The following is a 23,367-nucleotide window of genomic DNA, read 5'->3' as shown; positions in this document are numbered from 1 at the left end:
GAAACGCTTATGCAAAAGTTTATTACAACAATATCCCCATGGTAAAATACGTTTGAATGAAAAAGCGTTAAGTTCCAACGCCATCGAAACACTCGCTAATGGCAAAAAATAAATTTAGGATGATCAAAGACGCCTAACTTGATAATGCAACAGTCAAATGTAACAAATGAGGTGCCGAAATGTAGGGAATGAAAAGCCCTTTTAACATGATGTGTCACTTAACCCCCTTTACCATTTCAGATATTTGATAGGATGGCTCTGGGAGCTAAAGGGTCGAAAGAGACGCAGTGAATTCTACATGAAAATTTTTCCCTCTCGATAAGAAAATCGACGTATTCTGACGATAAAAAACAATTATCTCGAACTAATGGAGACCTTTCAAATTGACACCCCCTACGACTGTTAGACCAACATAATCTTCAGGTATTTCCATCTCAATACATGCCAAACTATTTATCGCGGCGGGTGAATTTCAATAGGAATATAAAAGCAACCGAAACACGTTAAAATCTCAAAAGGAGGATAATTTGAAAAACTCCATCCCCGTCCTTTTCCCACCCCATGCACGTTTTATTGTTTAGTGTCGTTTACCCCTCATTTGAAAGACCCTTTTAACTTCCTACAGCCCTTGACATGGTTGCACTTTTCGGAGTAAAATGTGGAAGCTCCGCATTTTGATAACTACATTAACGCTTCCTTGACACTTATTATAATCTAGCACGTGCACCCTCTTTATGCGTATTGAGTACAAAGAACTGCAAAGAGGCACGTGTTTCTTATTGTAGATAAAAAACATGATTGAATTTAAATTGCATTGAGTCGATATCGAGGAGCAGAGGATTTTTCACATTTCAATTTTTGATTTGCTTTCGAGAAGCATTGAAACATAATAGATTAATTGCAAAGGTCAGGCTTTCAGCCGAGGTCAAGATAACGTAGGTATGCTGCCGTTTGGCAATACATCCCTAGGGATGTTTACGGTTGAAGCCGCTAAATGCTGTTCTAAATGGGTCAACAACTGAAATACTTCAGCATTCGTTAGTGCGAGGTCTAGAGAACACCCGGCGAACACCTACATACACACAAGCTCTTAGAAATCAAAACAAATTAGACAGTTTAGTCAGTGGTCTAATATCCACCAATTAACGTAATTTCAGCAAACTATTAATATCTACATTAGTGTGGTAATTATGCCTGTAACCCCTTGTGAAATAATAGCTTTCTAGATCAGCCAATATTTTCATATAACTGTCCGTCATCATTTAATATCGTTGTTCAGTAGTATTGTTAAATATGCCTGCTGAATGGTAAGTAACAAGAACGAAATCCGCCTCTTCAAGTTCTATTTTGGGCCTTTTCGGCGATTTATGATGGAATATTTGACCTTGAAATCGTTATGAAAATAGAAGATTCCAGATGTGTTTTAATTTAACGGAGGAGGTTTCAATAACTTGAAACTATGTCAAGAATTTGCTGGAAATTTTAAGGTGATGGATTGTCAAGCTCTGGAATTAAATGATGGCGGATGGTTTTATTAATTTAGAAAGAACGACCAAAAAAGGCCTCAAGTAGGTGTTGGTGTATGAGAGGCATTTCCTGGGTACATTTACCAGGTATGTAAATATGAAACCGGAATGTTTGTTCAGGAAATGCACGTTTATTGCCCGAAAATGATAAAAAAAAAACGCCCTGTTCGGGATATTGCCCATCGGTAACCATGTATATATTTCTGGCACCTGTCTGATAATTTCTGGAGGCCACACCAAAAAAATTGTCTTTATTTTGATGCAAATCAGCCATTTTCGTACATTTTCATAATGACTGAAACGTTGCTCAGCCAGACCTCCCATAGATGCAACTAAGTAATAATCGAACGGAGCCAAGTCTGGAGAGTAAGCCGCATGCGAAAGTATTTTAATTTTTATGTGTAAAACGCCTCCATCGGTTCCTTTTCCTGTTTCCTATTTTTCAATGTGTGATGGGACATTGTCTTGAAGCAAAATCGCTTTGTGCTGCCTATTTTGCTATTCTGGTCGCTTTTCACGCAAAGCTCGATTCGAATTGATGATTGGTTGTTGATAGCGTTCAGTATTAACGATTTCGCCAGGTTGTAGCAGCTCGTAATAGGTCACGCCCTTCTGATCGCACACACAGGATCGTGTTGCGCCCATTACGATTTGGCCTCGCAGTCGATGGTTCGCGTGGACTTACTCATGATCTTCTACTCTTAGGATTTTCAAAATATATACACTTTTCATCACTAGCCTCAATTCGACGGAGATATAAGTTTATTTTATTCTTGGCATGCAGAATTTCACAAGTGGTCTTTCGGTTTTCCTTCTGTCTTTCATTCATTTCACGTGGAACCCAGATTCCCATCTTCTGGATCCTTTCCAAGGCTTTCAAACGCAAGGAGACGGCTTCTCGTGTCACATCTGATTGATCTGCGAGTTGCAGTGGCGTTTGAACTTCATTTTCGTCTTCGTCCAACGAGGTTTGCGATTCGCTGTCTTGAAGCACTGTGATTTACCGAGAGCATGCTCACCGTAAGGTCCGACAAGCATTCGATGCGCTTCTGCAACGGGCTTCTTCAAATGGTAACAGAAAATCAATACTTCTCGCAAATAGTTGTTTCCCGAGACAAAAGTCGACATGTTCAACGACGTTCAAAACTATTATGTTTTATGAAATTTGCATTGTTTTGAGTTGAAAATCTTAGCCAGATGTAAACAAAGGAAATGGCGCCAATGAAGGGGTTTTACGGTAACCATATTGACAGCAAGGGCTCCCTAATGGCAAATTCCGGTTTCATGTTTACAGACCTGGTATTTATTTATCTGCTCTCAGCCATATATTCGATGATGAAAAGCAAATAGCTTAATCAACGACCTGCGTTTATTATTCACTGTCTAGTGCGAGATTTCGTTTTAGTGATCACCCGTTGCCAACGCAATGGGAAAGTTATGGTAAAGGCAGGTTTCAGAGTTTAATTACATATCTCTTAAGAGAGTAATGCCAACATCCCATCTGAGATTGTTCCTAATGCCAAAGTTTTAGAGCCAGAAGGTCACCTCTGATGATTCCACCTTATTGTTCACGATTGGCCAGGGGAATTTTTCCGTAATATAAAATCAAATTTGGCAATTTTTTAACTTGTGTAGAAAAAAATCTGAAACTGAGATAAGAAGGAAGATAATTACAAAAAATAATATCAAAAAGAAAGAGCATGACAATATGTATTCCTTTTAAAGAGACAAAGAGCAATTGAAATCTCTCACCAATGAGAGCGAGAAAATCAAATAAAAATAAGTCAAAATTTTTAATACTGAAAACTGGATACTAACACTTGGATATTGAAACTACGTAAAAGATGAAAAACTAGAGAAAAACTGAAAATGAAAAATTGCAATTAAATGGTGAACTAAGACTGCATTTAAGTGATATATTACATTGAAGTTGCCAAGAAAACTGCCACCTCGTTCAACAAATATTAAATTATCGCTTCAAGGCATTAAATGTAGGATAAAATTATCGATAAACATCAGGATTTCTAAATGAATACCTAACTAAAGTCGCAGGTCTAAAAATAGACGAGAAATTGGTAAATTAATCACTAGGCGTTTAATAAAACGATAAAACAAACTAAAACTGTATAGAATCAATTAGAACGAAATCAAATAGAATAGAAATTACAATGAGGAAATATCAAATTTAATTTGTAGGGAATAAATCAATCTGATTCATAATAAAATTAACATATAAAACAAACACGAAAAACAAATGAGGGAGAAAGTTATCGTCTGCGTAATGTACAAAAAACAGTTTTAGTGGGTCAGATATTGGACGAATGTTAAAATTGATGAATATTTTCAAATTTTGTTGGCAGAATCTAAGGATTTTGGACCACATTTGAAAATAGCTGTTTTGTCCTCTTTATATTTGTCCAAATGTACATAAATAAAAGAGTATAGCTTTACAACAGCTGCTATAACTTCGCCAATCTATGAGCAGATATGTGTTTATCACTGGATCTGTTTACAATCAAAACGTTTCAGTACCTTTTACTAATTCATCATAAATTGCTACGAGGAGGCCGGAATTCGAAAGAGATATTCTGTCCAATCTGAAACTAATTTACCAGGCATTTTAACAGGAACATCATAATGTAAAAACCTCAAATTGAATAAAATTCGCTTCTCGAAGAAACCATGCTTTCATGTATTCCTCAAAATCTTCTAGCGAGTATATTACTCCAGCTACCCAATCTCTTCGAGCTACTACAGCACACTAAGCCTGCCAAGCAGCACCTACTACCCCAAACTCTACAGATGGTACTACGACTGGCCGAGAACCTACTCCACCTACTGGCCCAGCTACTACTGGCCCAGTAGATACTCCCGCTCCTACTGGCCAAGCTACTACTGGCCCTACTCTTATTCCTGGCCCTACTATAGGTCCTATTTGGGCAGCTACTTCAGGAACTATTATTTGAGCTATTTGCCTTCCTTGTATTATCGATCATTGGACTACGAATTCAACGACCTCGAAAATAAAATTAGTAACTTGAGCGTGAGTATTTTGTGTGCTTTATGTTTGGTATTTTGCACTTTCGTTGGTCATTGTTTGTTCTTATTCTTTTTCTGTCTCCTTTAGCAATCGCGCCGATCTACAGGGTGTAGAAATAGAAACAAATATCGATTTTGGTTAGCGGGAACGATAAAACATATTTTTCTGTTTTAATTCCTGTAGAGTTTTGTGCGCAACACGTTTAGTAGAAAATGGAGTTTTAGCTATTTAAAAATTGGGCGATTGATAAACCAACATAACAAACCACCCAGTAGATTTGTAAGGCGCCACACTCACTAATATTTTCCTTTCCAGAGCCAGAGAAAACCCATGCTAGCCCTGAAAAACTAGCTTGAAACTCTAGTCAATTAAAACCCATACGAATATAATAAACAGGATGTTTAGTCTATTTTAGTTTGAATTGCCATATTTAACCCATGACAAACAATAAATAGAACTTTGATTTGTGATTTCATGACATATGAATCAGTCACCGTTGGTAGCCAAAAACCACATTGCTTACCTGCAACATGTGGGCGAAACCAAAAATTTTGTCATTGCAAAACACCTATTAGCCATAGGTTACCGAAGTAATACATGGTGGCCGAAGAATATATTTTTTTGGAAAACGCGCTAATTCAGCTGTATCTCTTCCAGAATGGACTATTTTTATCAAATTCCGTTTATAGGAATACCTACCGAATTACGTTTTGCATCGACGAAATTTTTGATAAATTGGCTATCGGATTATTTAAACATGACTCAGAAACTATGCACAATCGTATCCAAATAGTCTGGATAGTATCCAAAAATAAATCTGTTATAACCGAGCGTTTGTAGCGTGTCGAAATCAAAATCCAAGTGGTAGTCATTGAAAGAAGTTGGCTGGTGATTTGGTTGCATTATCTTTGAAGGTAAGTAAGTGTTTATGTATTTTATTGCTCTAGACTTGAGTAATGTGTCAAATTAAGTCAAGTCTATTGCTGCTTCTATACCAACTAGTTCAAAATTTGCTCGAGATTTTTTTCAAAGAAAAATCGCATCTAATATGCAATTTAATCGTCATAAATATGACAAATTTTCCCATTAAAAACACAAAGGGATCGCGTCTATTCTCTGATTTCCTGTGCAGCTGAGACTCAGTTGACAATTTTCTCTTCAACCGTTACTGATTTTTTTGTCCCCGTATTAGTTAAGAGACATATTATATTCGCGAAAATTTCCTCGTCCGATTACGTGGAATTTTCCAATTAAACCAAAGTGGATAACAGCAAATCAATAATTGGAGTTTCCTCGTGGAGTTTGTCTAAATATAAAAATTAGCCGATAATTTATTGCGTAACAAGCTCTAAATTGGGAAGTATACGAGTGAAAGTTTTAGAGAAGCGGAGTGTAATAATAGTTATTTAACGAACGAGTCTATTAATGGCATCGATGTATGACCGCTCATTAATACACCTCTTAGCATATATTTTAGTAGATTGAATTGCGTAAAAACAAAAATCTACTTCTCCAAGTAGATTCGTACTTTCACATTATTTCAGGGCCGGGGGACGGGGGGATTATTTACTCTCGAACGGAATAACATGACAACTATCTGATTGGTAAATTCCCTTTGAAATATTTGACTAACACGCGGAAGTCATGCTGAATTAGACCGTCAACTTCAATATTTACCGAATTAATAACACACACGGCTTAAGCAAAAGCGACTGTTGATACTTTTGACATGTAATATTAAATTTACCGGCAACTTACCGGACGACTGCGTGGGCGAGTGAAGTATTATCGCACTTTTTACAATTCACTAGAATTGTTCGTTAATTTACTGGAGAAATATTTTTCACAACCGTACTTTGAAGGTAAAATTATAATGATCCAAGTGCACCTAAGAAGACAGGTCATCAGTATCCTATAATTGCGACATATAAATATACGATTTTCTCCCTTACTGGACTGAATTATATTTGATAATATTAAAATAACTCACCTAAATTAGGCGAAAATTAAATCTGAAATACAAAAACGACCGCGTGTTTGAGTTTGTAGTCATTTTCACGGTAGCCGGAAATAAAACAATAATGGGATGATGACGAATTAGTGCGGCAGATAGATGTAGTGGAAAAAAGGCGATAAAATGGATTTCACGGTCATTCAACACCTCCAATAATGGCGTCTTTGAAAGTAATAGTGGACAAAAAATTCGATTAAAAATTTGATTTTTTTCCCTTTTTTTGATAGCACAACTGGCGTCATAAAAATGTGAAAGTGAAATGTGAAATGGAATTCCTCTTTTCAGCTAGGACGACACGGGATAATGTTCGGCTAAAACTGACATTATAGTAAAAAAATAACGATTTTTTCAATTTTTTTAGCTGGCAAGAAAAATAAACAGGTCTGCAAAATTCGACTTGATGAATAAATTTGATTCGCTCGTTTCCGTGGCGCTAGATATAACGCCCCTGTGTACCCATTACTGTATTTCGATATTTGGCGATATAAAAAGGGTTTTCCAAAATTTTCCACGCGAAATTTCTGACTAACAAAGCCGTGTTTCCACAAATGATCGAACGTGTCAGGAAAATATCGGCAACATTTCCACGAAATTTCAAAAGCGTTCGAATCGAAAGGGAAAAGAGGGATGTTAGGTAATCCGTGTTTCTATCTACTGGTCTCATCAGGCATGCGCATAAAATAGATTCACACACTTAAAAAGGATCAAAAAAAGGGAAAGAATTTGGAGATCGTGACCTCCGATGTTTCGTAAACCGATCCAAAATTACAAAATTGGAATTTCATAGGTGCATATTATCGTTATAAGTGTTCGTATCTTCCACACGTTCTAAATCGGCACAAAAAACATTAATCAAGGACACTCAGATCGGGTGATAGAGGCGGACAATAGAACAAGGTTTTTTGTTATTTCTCTATATATATTTTTTTCACCTACTCGGTTTTTTATCATCGAATTGAATGACACCAAAAGTATATTTATTACAGAAGTAACTTGGCTAAATGCCCGAATACATTCTTTTGAATTCCACTGCATCTACCTCTTGTCTCGCACACCCGCTGAAATCCGTTCATGCAACAACTTTGTTTGCGTAAAAACGATGGAATTTCAATAAGATATCAGCGAGTTTCATCAACATTCCACTTTGATGTAACCAGGTCAAAGCTCGGAGGCCGACTGAACTTTCTATGATAAATATTTGTTCGGTGATAATAGTAATGATTATCTCGATTAATAACGGCTTGTAGGTCTTTTTCAAGAAGAATTTCAATTTCCTCCGCACTTAATTAAATTTATCCGGAATGTGAAAAACTGAGTTGATCAGAAATAAATTTTGGCACAAAACTACAAGGTATAGAATCAGGCAACCTGCCTCTCGCAAGTGTATTATTTTTTTACTGTTTTTAGCAAAATGCTTACCTACCTACGAAACCCTATCAAGCAGGGTTATGAATGGTCATTTTGGCCTGACTCCAAGTTCTACTACCACTACAAAATCTACCGACCCCTCAGCTTCTATGTAGACTGGCCATTTACAGCGAGGGAGAGATTCCCGCAGTACTGGCCCTCAAATAGGTCGTACTCGTACTACTGGAACGATTTTCCATCTGAAGATGCCTTTAGGCAAATCAGGGTAAGAAAACAACTGATAAGCGGTAAAATGTGCATAATTTGCTGCACCAGCTGTCTGTTAAGGAACGGGAACATTCTTACTCAGTCCTTTGTGAATCGATTTTGATCAATTAAAAACCAAGTGAAATAACATTGTTCGGGCTACCAGCCAACTTGAAAGCTCATTTTTTTAAACTCGACTTGTTCTGCTTCAGGTCCTTCGGAATTTCAAACAGAACTTCATATATTTTTTTTTAATTTTTTGATAGAAAGTATTTTTCCGAGTTTGACGATGAATGACAAGTTAATAGCAAACAATTTTTAACTGAAACCTGCACTGAAGTTCAAAATGTTCTTAACGCTGCTATTGGTGGCAATTCTCAAGTGTCAATTTCAGTTGAAAGCATTTGAGAATGAGCGGTAAATTTACGGATATGCTTGAAGTATATTCCTGAAACAATAAGAACTCCGGCAAATCAGCACGTCTCTATTTTACCCATTTTTCTAATAGAGAAGTACCTGATGGTAGTGAATTTCAACGCTCAGAAGGCAACTTACGACGCTATGGGCCTTTTTAAAAACCAGAAAAAATCATCGCGGCACTGCTGATCGGCCATATTGATCACAATGTTTATAGTAATAATCCATTTTCAACGTTTATGATGATGACGTTCTTGAGATTTTTCCAATTTTTTTCAGTTAAGAATTGGCCCCTACAGGTCTGGATTAACACCGGACACGGCAAAATTGGCTTAAGTTGAAAATTGTCACAAACTAAAACATTCATTAATACAGTTCCTGCGAAAGCATTAGCTTACAATGCCCGCATGTACGCTAATGCCTTAATATTTTATATTTTTAAACATATTATAAACGACTCGCCTTCCCGGTTTGTCCGTGTCGTGTACATTCGAGTAGATCCGATTTTTAATTACTCGCACAAGTTCCGCCTTTATTCTTAATTAATTTGTTCTTCTTCGACTAAAGGCATAATTAATTCTTTGACCTTTAAAAAAAACACCGCGGTAGTTTTTCCCGTTCCATGGGACGCTCTGGATCATTTGTGCCAGCAATTGTTATTTTTGCCCAAAGCACGTAATCGTCGCTTCCTACGAGCTTTGAAGCGAAAAAGAGATAATAAATTGAAAAATAATTTCTTCCTCGTTTCAGAAATTACCTAGATGTGCTGACTTCTAAAGGTCGAATGAATGATTAAAGTTTGAGCATTATTTTATGCACCGCTCGTATAGAGACAATAAATCCTCTCCGCAATTCCTTTTTTGTACAAACTAGGTCTACAACGTCGGCTACAAAAGAGCATTTTTAAGAGTACCTGCAGATACGATAATAAATTTCACCGCTGGATAAGCTTTCCATTTTTCCTGCTGCTAAGCACGAAAATTAAATTTTTTAAGCCGGAAAATGATCTTTTATGACTGAACATTTCAATTCACAACTTCGAATAATGCATTTAGTATAATCAAAAATAATGATTCTATTTGTTTCAGCTGTATAATGATCTCTACTTCGATCGATAAACACACCCAATACACGAAGGAATTCCAATGGAGGGCTGCCATTTGAGGAACATATTTCATTCATTCTTTTCGTACCACTAACATCAAGTTTTTATTGAGATAATGCACAGGAGTAACAAACTAATGCACTACAGTATACGTAACAGTAGATTTATTTTTCTTTAATAATCATATTAAATGTTTATTATTAGGTTAGATGCTAGAATGAGATTTGTTCCTCGCACGCAGCGGTGGAAAAGTGATATTTAAGTGTATGCATGTTACGGTATTATAAGAGATGATATATTTTTATAATGTATAATGTTTCTGTATATCGAGGTTGTCAATATTATTGTGCAAAGAGAGAAATAATAAAGGTAATTTAGCCCCAGAAATGTTATATTCCTGAAAGCATTTCCCCAGTTTAATACGGACGAAAAGCTCCTCGTTGATGGAAACCAGTGAGATTCCCACACTGAATCTAGTTTCGAATTGCCTCGAATAACGCAAAAAGGCACAAAGTCGTAGACGGAAGTGCTTAGCATGTGAACGTTTTTTCAAACTGCTACCATCTTAGAAATACACATTCAAAAACTCTAAAAACCGTGAAACACCAGCATGAAAAGCCTAATGCCTTTCTAAAATATTTTCCCTTATACATCGGGGTATCTTGCCGAAAGAAAGGTAGTTGAAGTCGGAAGGGTGGATAAACTTCACATGGTTATAAAGTTGTCTAGAGCTTTCAATTCACAAGTTGTATCGGGACTAAAATTTTATTAACCAAATGCCTTGTAGAGTTTTCAATATGTCTGCATTGACAGAAATTTTATCATATAAATACAGCGGGTTTATTGGGGACCAAAAGCCCCGCATAAACTCGTCACAAATTGAAGGAAATATTGTTTACGAAAACGCTGGATTATTGCTTTTAGTTGTGCATTTTTTTACATAACAGGCGTGTATATAGAGGCTACCCAGTAGTAGGTAAATCTATTTTTACATCCCTTTCTTGTAGAACGACACATATGTTATGACCTTCATGAGTTCTTCGAGAAATCCCGAACATACACTGGCGAGCATAAAATTCGGGTCACTTCGAAATTTTCAAATATAAATGTATTGAAAGAGAAGTGATATTTTTCGCTGGCATGAATGCTCCATGAAATTTCGGATCATTGGGAAAATGTTTACGGTTCTGCATGGTTCTACCATGAAAAAAAAAAGATTGATAAAATACCTTCAATATCTATGCATCCTCTTTATCAGTTCCATTCAATTGTTGTTCGCTTTAGGCGAATTGGTTAAAGGTGTTCTCTTTAACTTCAAGTTGCGCTAACAGTAGAAAGGCAAAAAGAGGGGAAATACGCGATATTAATGTCATTATGAGTTTTTTTTCGGTAGCACAAAATTGTCTTAAAAAATGTTACAGTGCTTGGGTAATGGATACCTGTGCGATACATCGGTTATTTGGGTACAGGATCGTGTTTTTTTTACCATTTACCCTTAACAAGGTTAAAGAACCTCAGAATCGCTAAAGGCTATCCTTTTTTATTTTTTTGGGAGTTAGGAAGGCAAAAATTTCGAAAATACTAAAGTGACCCGAATTTTATGCTCGCCAGTATATTACGCGTAACATATCCACGCCTAAACGTAAAACACATTAAAGTATTTGCAGTTAGAGTAGCCTGCTATAGACTTTTTTATGGGGTTATCTGAGCCATGAGATGTATTTAAGCGAGCCCGGCAACGTAGAAGAGTCAAAGAATTTAATTACTCAAGAAGCTCAACAAACATAAACTTCTTGGGTAGTTTGAGTCGCAGCTTGGACTTTGTCACTAAGTCACCGGAGGACAGTTCACACGTTTAGCACGTTAGATTATAATAGCGTAAATTGTCATTGTTAAAGTATCAATAGTGCTATCGTTATTTCAATGTTTTGCATTTTTTTTTTAACTGTTGAACTTAGCTATGGCATGTTTCATGAAACCTAATCCGAATTTCTAAAAGAACTCAAAAACGTCACAATATGTGCATGTGTGTATATGGAGTTCCATAAGGAAAAAGTGAAAAGGTACTTTTGTCTGCTACATGGATAACCCTGTTCGCATGTCTGTTCCGTTGAAATATGCAGAACTAAAAACAATATTTGACGTGTTGCGGAATTTTCATGAAAAATATTCCCGTCAATTTTTAACGAATTTATGCGGGACTCGATGTATAATGTAACAAGTGCAAAAAATTACCGATACATTTCGGGATAATATGCTTGAATGAGCTTCGACTGAAAAAAGCATGAGTGGGCATGGTACATCAGCACTGTGTCCTGATCCAGATTTACACGAATGCTAGATTCTATCTGAAGTTTTCAATGTACGAGATATACTTGGGGGAGATTTTCACGAATTTAATACTGAATATTTGAAGCATTTTTTACTGACAAGTCACTGACGGAAATTTTATTACAACTAAAAATTCAGCCAGTGTGTTGCTGGGGTTGCTACTGCTACTTTGTCACGAAGCGCTCCATCATTAGTATAGAGCAGGTGGTGCGTGAAGCCCTTATAGTTATTCTAAAAATCCACATGACATTTTATATAAAGACCATCCTCACACGGATGTCAAATCAAGTCCGACTTTAATTGATGTTCTTAACTAATTTTGATCAATCGTTTCTGATCGTCGTTTTTTCATAAGAGTGGAGCTGAGTTAGCTGACTTATGTGCTAGACCTTCGAGTTCCAAGTAACTTAATTCTTGCTGAATTTATGTATGTAAAGATGCAAATACAGTTCTACATAAAATTAAGAGCCACTAAACCTATGTACTTGCAATTCTACCTGGAAGGTTCCCATATAAGCATGCTCACCAATACTCTACTTTAATTTCAACGCGTCCGTGCGCATTCTCTTCTTTTTGGTCAAGATGCCACGACTGTGGGCTATTGGCCCTAACAAGAGTATTCTGTGAGTGTTAGGAGTACGTATATGACGTGAATTATTGCTGTTAATTTCAGGTATAGCTTGGATTTTAAAAATTATTTTACTGCATGTTAGGTCAAGAATTAACAACCAGACGTTGGAGGCGTGTCCTTTTAAAACCTCAAAATGGCAGAACTCTCGGCAAAGACTAGGCCGTTTTGGAAAGTTTGGACGTGCGTTAGGTGCCGTTTTGCGGGTTTGTGCAGCTGTACCCGTCCAGAGGTACTGCCCGCTGCCAGTGTGACCTAATCTCGAGTAAAAGCTGAACTTTCAAGTTTACAGCTTCGCCTTTTATAACGTGGACTATTATTTTAACAACTGCGTAAAATAAAACAAAATTTACTTATTTAAAATCTCACGAGAATACTCCGATAAAACAAGAAATGTCCAGTTTAATAAAGGGGATATATCCGAATTTCCGATTCGAGTAAACCTCATAATATGTTTTCGCCTCTAAAATAAATTCCAGCTGAGGTAAAATAACGGGAAGCTATGTACCCCTGCTTCGCGATTTGCATAAGACCACATTACATGTAGCTGAGTTTTACCGTGTTCTGCACGATCTTAAACTTAAACTTAAAACATCTGCATAAGCACAATCCGATTGTTTATCCACCAACCAAGCGTATTTCCAAGTTTTTGGCAAAGCTCGACTCCAAAAAATTCGAAAAATAAATTATTACTTAACGACCAACGGGCGCATTCAATCTATTTTGCTCCAGTTGAACACGTCGTAGATACTTTTGTGCAAATAACAACGGGGCTATTTTAAACATTTCGAAAAGCATTTACGTAACATCCAGTATAAGTCGTTACAAAGCTTTTGGTTTTTTGCAGGTTGGCACCCTGTCAAACTGTAAAATGAAAATAATTTTATAATTGTACCCAGCGTACTGCTAGTTTTTGGTGGCGAAACTCAAAACAGTCTGCAAATTAATGCTGTTCGGTTAAAAAAAAATCTACCAAGAATAATGTTGATCCTAAATTACGATCGAACGTATGGAGCCAAACTGGATTATAGTACCCGGCACAGGTACTATTTTGACAAGTATTTGAGTTTGTTTTGGCCTCTGAGAAGCACCAGGTTCCCTTCTTTGCCCTTCGATCTGTTGGATATGTGGCCCACCGAACATCACATGAGAAAAATTCGTGTAAGTACTCATTTGAACTGAGTAACACTCGATTTTGGATAACTTCAAAGTTACACAGGGAACGCCTTGAATAGGTACCAAAATCGCACGTTTTTTTAGGTCAGGAACAACTTGTACAGAGTTCGTTGAAGGAAACCGAGAAGGCTTCAAATATTGAAAAAAACGTAGTTTTTAAATTCTACCATTAACATGCGTATACGATTATTCAACTAAGGCAACTTTATATTTCTTTCTAGGATTATGTAATTCATCGTGTGGAAAAGAAATTTTATTTTTGAGAATATAGATCGTTATTTTGAATTTACATTTTTATTGAAAGTGTGTAACGATTTAGCTACGACCGTTAATTTGCTTATGTTTGAAGGTTCGTCACAAAATTTAGCATTGAAGTGACGCGAAGTCAGGCAAAACGTTAAAAACAAGCCATAATCCAAAAGGCTGGCGCGAAATGCCCAATGGGCACATTCGTTCAGTCAGCTCCTCCGATAATTTCTATCTTCACAGATCCTCGATGTGAGTCTCACAAACTGAACAAGGCATTTCAATGATTATTAATCATCGCGTCATCATTACATTTACTATAATATAATTTGCAGCAGAAAGCCAGAGGGAATTTGCCTTCTCCTGGTTCTCTCCTCGCCCTCCATTCTTGAGACATAAAATGTCCTCATGCCAAAATTTGCAGGAAATATATTCAAAATTGTGAGAACCCTGTTCACAATTAAGTTTTGATTCCCCATATATTTCCATGATTTTAGGTAATTTGAATATATTTTGCTTCATCCATTATATTAGCTCTATCCATAATTGCCGTCTCTGTGTCCGTAGTGATTTCTCCGACTTTAGTATATCGTTCCTTGCACCTTTTTTGCGTTTTAGCTCACTACATTACGTCCTTGGATATCATCCAGTTTCAGAATTTTCATCGTCGACCTCTTGAAGGTGGCTTGTTATAGGGGGTGATAGCACAAGTGCATCCAAAGCACCGATAACTTTAGCATTCAGTTTTCTAAAAAATGCATAAGTTCGTTTATACATTTTGCATGAAAGAGCCCCACACCGACGGTGGAGGAGTATTTTAATTAAATAGGAAAATGAATAAACACGGTTTATCGTTTGAATGAAAAATTGTACAGGGTGTTGCGTGCACCGCCAGACCAACCACAGGGCCACCCATGCAAGTTTTCATGCTATCTAATATTGTCTTCCTTGTTGGTTTAAGGGCAAAATCGCATTAGCCTTTTCGAAGGTCGTATTATGAGGAAGTCGCACGTAAAGCATGGAAAATGTTCCTCGCGCCGTTTGCGAGATATTTTGAAAAAACTTTTCCAAAATCTGGAAACTTTTAATACTGCAATCATGTCGTCCTCAATTAAAATGACTCAACGTCATCAACAAAATAACATATTATTTCACAGTATCAGCGAACAATAAATAAACATTTCTAGTTCTATTTCTAAGTTCGTAAATATTCAAATAATCCCAGTTGTTTCTATGTAGTACCAATTGACGTGGTACCATTTAATCACATTTACTTTCTCTGCTACTCTGCAGAATATTTTTTAATAAACTTTAATGAAGATAGAATCGTGTTGATGAGACGCGTTGACACAGTGTCCCTGTCGACAAAAAGGCGACAGTTGCTGGTGGTTTAATTGAGGAAAACATCAGGGCAGCATTATAAATTTTCAGATTTTAGAAAATTTTTTTCTAAAATATCTCACAAATGGTGCGAAGACCGTTTTTTATATTTTATATGCACGTCCCTCATTAAAAGCCTAATGCAGTTTTGTCTTAAATGAGTTTCCCTACGGTCGGTCCTACGATGCAACACCCTGTAGAGTTATTTTGAAACACGAAAAGTATTTAGTGGAATATTTCCCGAATAAATTTGGCCCCATATGTATTGCTTTTATATAGTTCCTTATATATTTGGTTTCACTGTCTTGACGATTTTTGGTGTTTTACCCAGAGCACGTCACTGAAGTGAGCCTTCTTAAGAACGTACCGGTAATTATCATCACTTTCCGAGCAATAAATTTTCGATAATTGCAGTCTTAAGACGAGGTTGCGGTTTCCGAAACCCCAATAGCCTGTGTGAATTCCAATAAGCCGGTATAAAACATAATTCAATTATAACCAAAAGTGGGAAAATCGAAAGAAAATGGCTTTGGTGTGTGACTGGAGTCAGTTGCGAGAGTTATCTGAGATCTCGATGTAGGGGCTCGTGAAACAGCTACTCAGTAGGTATTCTAGTTTTCCAGATAAGAATGTCTAAAAAAAACAAAACTGAAATTTATTTGTTGTTAATTTAGAATTTGGCCCTCATAAAAATAATTTTTATGCCTATTTTAGATTTTTAAATTTGAACGTGATCACTGTTAATCCTATCCTAAGGCCTTTTGGTTTTTCTATTAACGAATTTCAGTCAGATGCATCGGTTTTGATATATTGCAGCTCCTCTTAATTAGAGGAATACAACGTGCGATTTACAAGAAGCAAAGTTGTTTTACATATTGTGCAAATGCACTGTCTCGACTCATCAACACTTAAGACCCGGTAGCTACTTTCTAACTCCATTCTTAACAATGTTCCCCTTATTTTTTAGTCGCTGCTGACCCCAACTAACATTTTCATAATTTCAGACCGACAAATCCAGATAATTTCAACAACTAACAAACGGGGCAATTAAAATCCAGAATTTTAAGACTAACTGCACGTCAATCCAAATGCAATCCAATTACACAGCATACCACTTGCAGGAAAAGAATAATTATTATTTTACACAAAAGTATACATGTAATCCTATCGCAGATGCAAAATTTAGTCTCGCATAATGAAAAATTTATTACTGCAGGTTAAAGAGCTCTTCAGCCAGGACTAGCCGCCCTAATGTATTTACAAATAGAGGGAAAAGCCTTGAAAATGTAGGCCATTTAACACAAAGGCATATTTCTCTCTCCTTATGTATCAAGACTAGAAAATTAATAACAAAAAGAAGTTTCCATGTCCTTCGTGAAAACATCTATTTTTACATCTGGATAGAGGAAAATTTCATTTTGATTTATTCATAGTGTATATTTTATTTTTAATTGGGAGGACAAACATACAAACGGGTTGTGACGAAACGTGTTTACTTCGAAACTGTAGGAAATGTTACATGAGTGGCAACCTGCACTTAGCTCTACAATCATTGAAATGAAAATTTAATAAACTTGCTTCTTTCTCACAGCTTGGGGGACAGTTTGTACAAGTGATTTCGCAGCTGGAATTAAAAATTTCTCATGCCGATCATCAAATTGCTTCTAGCGAATCAGACATACCCTTAAGCTTCTTACTGAATAACTGGTAGGGGTGCGCTCCATAAGGTGAGCAGGCCAGTAGTGGGGGTACCACCCGGGCGTTCTAGCGGGCTCGTAAAAGTCCATGGGTCCTTTGATGTTGTATTCAGTGTAGTACCTGGAAAAGGGCACGTGCTGGCGAAATTTGTGTCCGAAAACTGGGTCGTAGGCGATGGTCAACATTGTTTTTCTGCGATGAGTTTATTTTTTAATTATCGGTGAAATTTTAAAGGCAGAGATTACTTACCGATATTGGTTCGTTCGCTAGTAGTGTGAGTTTAGCATCTAAAAACACCTGGACAAAAATGTCTGTCACTGACGTACTTCCAAGATTCTGGAACGGAGCCAAACACATATGTACATACTTATTATGATTGACTGATTTGGTTATTAACCGTTTGAGACACTGGGTGACACATTGCCAATAAACTAAGCCGAGCCTCTGATTAACTAGCTGAAAACAGTAACTTTTCCAGTTTATTTGCCAATTAATCACTCTAAAACGTGATTGCGTAGGTGGTCTAATATCGACCCTTAAAAGGCTGAAAATAAAAATTTAAACTACGCATTCACTCTAAAAAGTCCTAATGTATTCCTTCTCACACCTTCTATCAGATAAATAATTCACCTTACCTTCCATATTTCCTCAGTTCCAAAGTACACTTATTTGTGACAGAGATTTATTTATGGAATATTTTAACACTCAAATTGCCATACACAGAAATCCGTTCAAGGAAACATAGAAAAACATTTCCCGTTCAGAAAACAATTTGTTTGATCTTGTTAAAGCCTTTGTCGGTTACGTAAAAATGTATGTTTTCACGTCTGGATAAACAAACATTATGTTACCTTCTGAAAAGTGCACTAGAAGTTTTTGTTTGTGTAGGACTGAGAGCAAACAAACGTGTCCTAATGAAATGTGCTGATTGTCAAATAAGATTTGAAGGAAATCGACGTAATACATAGAATAAAAGATTATTTTTTACGTGTCTAAGATATACGAGCTGAGGAAATGCAGGTAATTTCATGAGGAATGGAGTAAGTCCATAGTCATAGTGGTCCACGAACTGCTTCGGTAATAAATCTTACAAATGCGTTGAATTGAAATTTGGGAGGCGTCAGAGTTCGCATTTTTAATATTATGACATATTAATATAATATACAGGGTGTCCCACAAGTGTTTCATTATATTTCAGTGGGTAATAGTACATTGGCAAATAATAATGACTCCCTACATAAACCATATTCCGATAATGCTTCATTAAGAAGATACAGGGTGTTAAACTTTACTTAAAAAATCTAACTTTTATTGATATATTCAAAACCGTTTGAGATATGTAAGTGAAATTTGGCATGTTTTGAGAGTTAATGTAGACAAATTTATTTATGCAAAAGGGCTATTTTTCGTTTCACCAGTGACGTGCGTACGGACACCTCTCGGCACATTTTTAAAGAAAAACATGGTGCGCCACTGCTTTTTATCAAAATAAAAATTATTTTTAGAAGTTTAATTTCATTTAGAAGGAAAATGCTCACTTGACTCTTTTTCGTCCGACGTATCGTTTGCCAGTAAAAAATTGAATACCGTCCATATGCACGATATTCTCTAAATGGTTTTAATAATATTAAGTTTGTTTTAAATATTATTAATTTGCTATAACATTATAGAAATTGTTCAAATTGGTGGCCATTTTGTTCAATACATAATTGAGCTCGCCTGTTCATTGATACTCTGATACGTTGAAATATTCCAGGTGTGTTTTAAGTTTAACACCCTGTATCTTCTTAATGAAGCATTATTGGAATATGGTTTATGTAGGGAGTCATATTATTTTTCAATGTACTATTACCCACTGAAATATAATGAAACACCTGTGGGACACCCTGTATAAATATATTAATAAATTTGCTAAAATATTGATCTGAATTCCACTGACTTGAAACTTTGATCGGCTTTCCAACGGCACTACCAAAATTGTTGTAGCGGAATCTGCGTTGCAAAGCATCAGTCCTTAAAAATGAAAAAAATTAAATTCCCCAAAGTGGAACGAGTTTTCCGAAATTTTCTATCTTACACTTTTGGTAGCTTCTGACCTGTCGAACCAGCTCCGATAGTTCGACTCGGTAGTTCGGAGACACCCGGTATAACTCGTTGCATCCAATGCATATCGAACATTAGTTTGTCTCTTTAAAAATCAACGACAATTCCCCATAAAGCAAAATCCATCTTAAGCTATTTGGCCTCGTTTCTCTATTTGCCGAAGTTTAAAGAAAAGAGCAGTCACACACGTGCCGGAAATAGCAAATCCATGCGGACTTCACACACATACATACAATATATCTTATTCGCTTCATATAAGTTCCCCTAAAACATGCTTTATATCGTTGAAATTTTAAGGGGAAGGTTTTCGCTTTCTGACGCTACCGAGACCAATAAATCATCCATCAGGATTATGAATTTCTGCAAAGCTCTACAGACAAATAAAAATCATCCCTGATGAATCATCGGTTTTGTGAGCCTCAGGCCGTGTATTTCGGTATTAAAAACTTGACCCACTTTTTGAGTAAACCTTATTTTCTCCTGAAAAAATATCTACAGGAATATTTTGGGTCTTTATTGAAAGGGTCAAGTGAGGCTTGATAAATGGATCAAGGTCCTGTTCAATTTTCGTATAGTCGTAACACGTTATTTTCGCCCGTAGAGCTTTTCAAATTAAAGAGCTTTATTGTGTTAAATAAGCCATTGCGTAAACGCGAACTTGTATAAACAATCTCCGATTTCGATAAATTATGTGTTTTCTAATTTTGTTGCATTTGAGCGTGCCAAAGAGTGAAATCATCATATTTTGGCCCATCACCAGAGTGTGAGCATTCCACCTGAAACTATTGTTAACTCAGGTTTAACATCGCCTGTCAGTGCATTTAAATTAGTCAAGTAAGTACCCTCAAAAATATCCTTTAGTGCTCTTATAAATTTCTTGAATGTTAAATTCGATATTGCTCCTAAAGCAATAAATTTCTTTTAAGGATGCTGCAGCTGAAATACTACCCCGACGAAGATGGCTATAATTTCCGATACTTCCCAGACATTCGATTCTATTACGATGAAAAAATTCAGAGACTGAATGGCTCAGGGTATTACGACTATCCTTATAGGTAATAGCAATATTGAATGGCAATTGAATTGGTTTTTATAAGATTTTAATGCTTATGGATATTAAAATGGCTCTTTCAGGACGAGGGTGTGGGTTCCCTATAGAGGACTGAGAGTGTTCTGTGATTATATGCCTTCCCGAATTCCATTGGGCATTCAAAGGGTAAGTCCTTCAATTACGCAAAAATCGCATTTTCAAAACACTTTTTTTTTTCAATTTTTAGTGTAGCAAAGTCATGTATTTCAACTATTATGACGGCAAGAAACACTTGCATATAAACTAGTCTTACTTAAGTTATACCTAGATTTAGTACGTTTACTATTGTGATAAGACAATTCCCAGTGTGATAAACATGTAAAAAGGAAAATACAAAGATTTGTTTATATCGTTTCGAGTTTTGTACCATTTGCACAACGCATTCCTCCCTTCATCGCTTTCGATACAACTCAAGGAGTGATTTTCTGCTCACAAAGTTTTCCGATAATAATGGTAAACACAAATGCAAACGCTTGTTATTCGGTGACGGAAATCACAAAATAATCACAAGACGCGGCAAAGGAAGGGCCGTATGGCGAATTCCTGCAGTGAGTGCTGCTGAAGTCCTATTTAAACTTGTCCCAATTTAGTGAAAATTTTTACCCTTGAAATCTAATACATGCTCTTAGACCTGCGGTAGTAAAATTAAATACCGCAAGGGAAAAAACCAGAGTATTCTTTAATACGAGTTTGATATTTAATATAACAAAATGCTTCACCGGGTATTTTACCACATTTTATTCCTTCCATACGACATACGTCTATGAACCAAATGATGGCCCTGAGATTGCAAATAAGCAAAATGAAATCCCTTAAAAATAAATCGTAAATTACTAATTATCAAATTCACAAAAATAAAAAATTTAGTACCTTGGTACTATTCAACATCAACACTGTTATATATTTTTCTGATTGTGCTGTGGCTTGAATTTCACTTAATTTAATCATCAAACTGTATTTAACACTTATATACATCATAATTCACGAAAGTGTCGTCGCCTAAAGCATTTACATTATGTTTATTTTTACATGCAGCGCTAATATATAAATCGCCTGCTATTGGCTAGAATTGAATAGCTGCTCTAAGGAAACGCCCACTTTTTTTAAAATAATTTTTTGATTGCGATTATACAATTGGGATTGTGAATGCATAAAGTGCATAGCGTCTATGACAATAAGTAATATACTGAGTGGTGTGTGGACGTGGCTCGATTAGATTTAGAAGATAAGAGTAAGTTTGAAAATACTAAAATTTCTCGTGATTTTAATGTGATTGCGCGAGTTTCAAGAACTTGAATTCTTCGGACAAGGACGCAATCGCTTATCCGAGTACATGCGAAATTTTTGTTTTCGCGGAAGAGCGTTTTTCCGAAAAATACGGATTTATTTAGCCTCCATATGAAGCTTCCAGAATCGACAAAAATCGAAATGAATGCTCTTATGCGAGAAACTCAAAATTTGAGTAAAGTTGAGTAATTTAGATAATTTAACGAGAATGCCCAAGACGGCGACTTTGGCCATGGACATGTGCGTTAGTTACGGTGTCGCTTTGATGCACATTTTCATTATTTTGAATTTGTTCATGTGCAGCTTCAAAAAATTCTGTTTTTTTCAGTTTTTTTTTTGGTGAAACTGTTTTGCTTGTTGACGTGTAGTACGTCTCTGATTTCCTGATCAAACGGAAACAAAAGTTTTCTATAAATTTCACCCTATTTATAGAAAGGTTTCGCCAACTATTAAGCGTTTTTCCTACTTTTCCCCAAGTAAAAAAATACTTTTTTTTGAAAAAAAATTTTCTTATCAGATATTTCTCGCAAATTTTCTTGACTCGAGATTCTTGACGGAGAATTCCAAATATTTTCCTTTCATTCTCGATTATTAAACTAGTTTGTTAACTCTGTAATTCTCAGATTTCGTTACGTTGACTCGACGTCGGCTTGAAGTTGATTTATTAAATATTTTGTCGCGAGTTACAACAAAGGTGACGCATAAATTTTCCCAAAATTTCCTCTTAATTCTTTTTGCACTTCCGGTTTAGCATTTCTGTTGGAATGTCGATTACCACCTTTATTCTAGATTTTTCTGTTATCGTGAAAAACTACCTTATCAAATATTTCTGCGCAAACTTCAACTACTCGGATTACAAGAAAGATGTAAAAATAAGTTCGTTTTATTCAACGTTTCTCTTCATTCATGATCTCTATTGTTGTACTCACTATGCGGAATTTTCCTAGATTTTCCCGTTATCTATAGCTCACTATGTTAGCTTAGAATTGACCTATAGAATAGATCTCCGTAACTTCCAAACATGCAGAACCGAAAAATTTTAAACTGATTTCCACCAGAAAATTTTAACGATTTAAACGAAAATACGAATAAGTACTATTGACCTCGACGAAAACAGAGGTATAGCAGGAAAGAGATAGTTGATGAAGGGGAACTATGTGAATTTCATCCCGATGTTAAAATTTCATTTAATTCGTTTAGTTCATCTCAAACTAGATCCATATGGACTTTTGACTCCGAATTCTGAATTTTTACGTTGCTCGTGAGGATTTTTAAAAAAATATTCCTTCTTATAAACGAAGAATTAACAATTAAGGCTTTGACGGTGATTAAGGAAATTAGTTGAAGCGATTAGAGGTGACCCTTTCGGACCTCCGGCCGTTTCGATCATGCCACATAAAGCAAATTTTTGTTTAAAGGAGGTGCGATCATTTCTCCGCTCTATTTTAGAATACTTCTTTCGGGGCATAACAGAGAAACGTGACACTATTGAGTTGACTGCCAAGGGTGTATCAAGTTTATATTAAAATTTCTCACTGACTCAACGAAATATAATATCGAACATATTTTCCTACTTGCCTTTTATTTGAAAATGTGCCTATTATGTGACAAAGAACTCTTGTGTAAAGATCCTCTCTATTATGCCTTGCGGTAGGTAATAAGGACTTTTCGACATTCTAGGCAGAATCATTTCAAATGTTCCCCCTCCAGCT

General features: G+C 36.1%; 1 protein-coding gene across 6 annotated transcripts in view; it reads left to right on the top strand.

Moving 5' to 3' along the window:
* Positions 1-23,367, top strand: part of LOC136348108 (uncharacterized protein CG45076-like) — a 97,142-nt gene that overhangs the window by 22,548 nt on the left and 51,227 nt on the right. For 4 of the 6 annotated variants that reach the window (XM_066298689.1, XM_066298688.1, XM_066298691.1 and 1 more), the window contains exon 4: positions 4,240-4,569. The exons of the other annotated variants lie outside the window; for them this stretch is intronic. In XM_066298689.1, coding sequence (XP_066154786.1) covers positions 4,240-4,569 — 330 coding nt within the window. The remainder of the gene's footprint in view (positions 1-4,239; positions 4,570-23,367) is intronic. 6 annotated transcript variants of the gene reach the window in all.

Source organism: Euwallacea fornicatus, chromosome 31 (assembly GCF_040115645.1).
Source record: "Euwallacea fornicatus isolate EFF26 chromosome 31, ASM4011564v1, whole genome shotgun sequence".
NCBI classification, from domain to species: Eukaryota; Metazoa; Arthropoda; class Insecta; order Coleoptera; family Curculionidae; genus Euwallacea; species Euwallacea fornicatus.
Note: the sequence above shows the minus strand (reverse complement) of the source record. Positions and strands in the feature narration are given on the sequence as shown.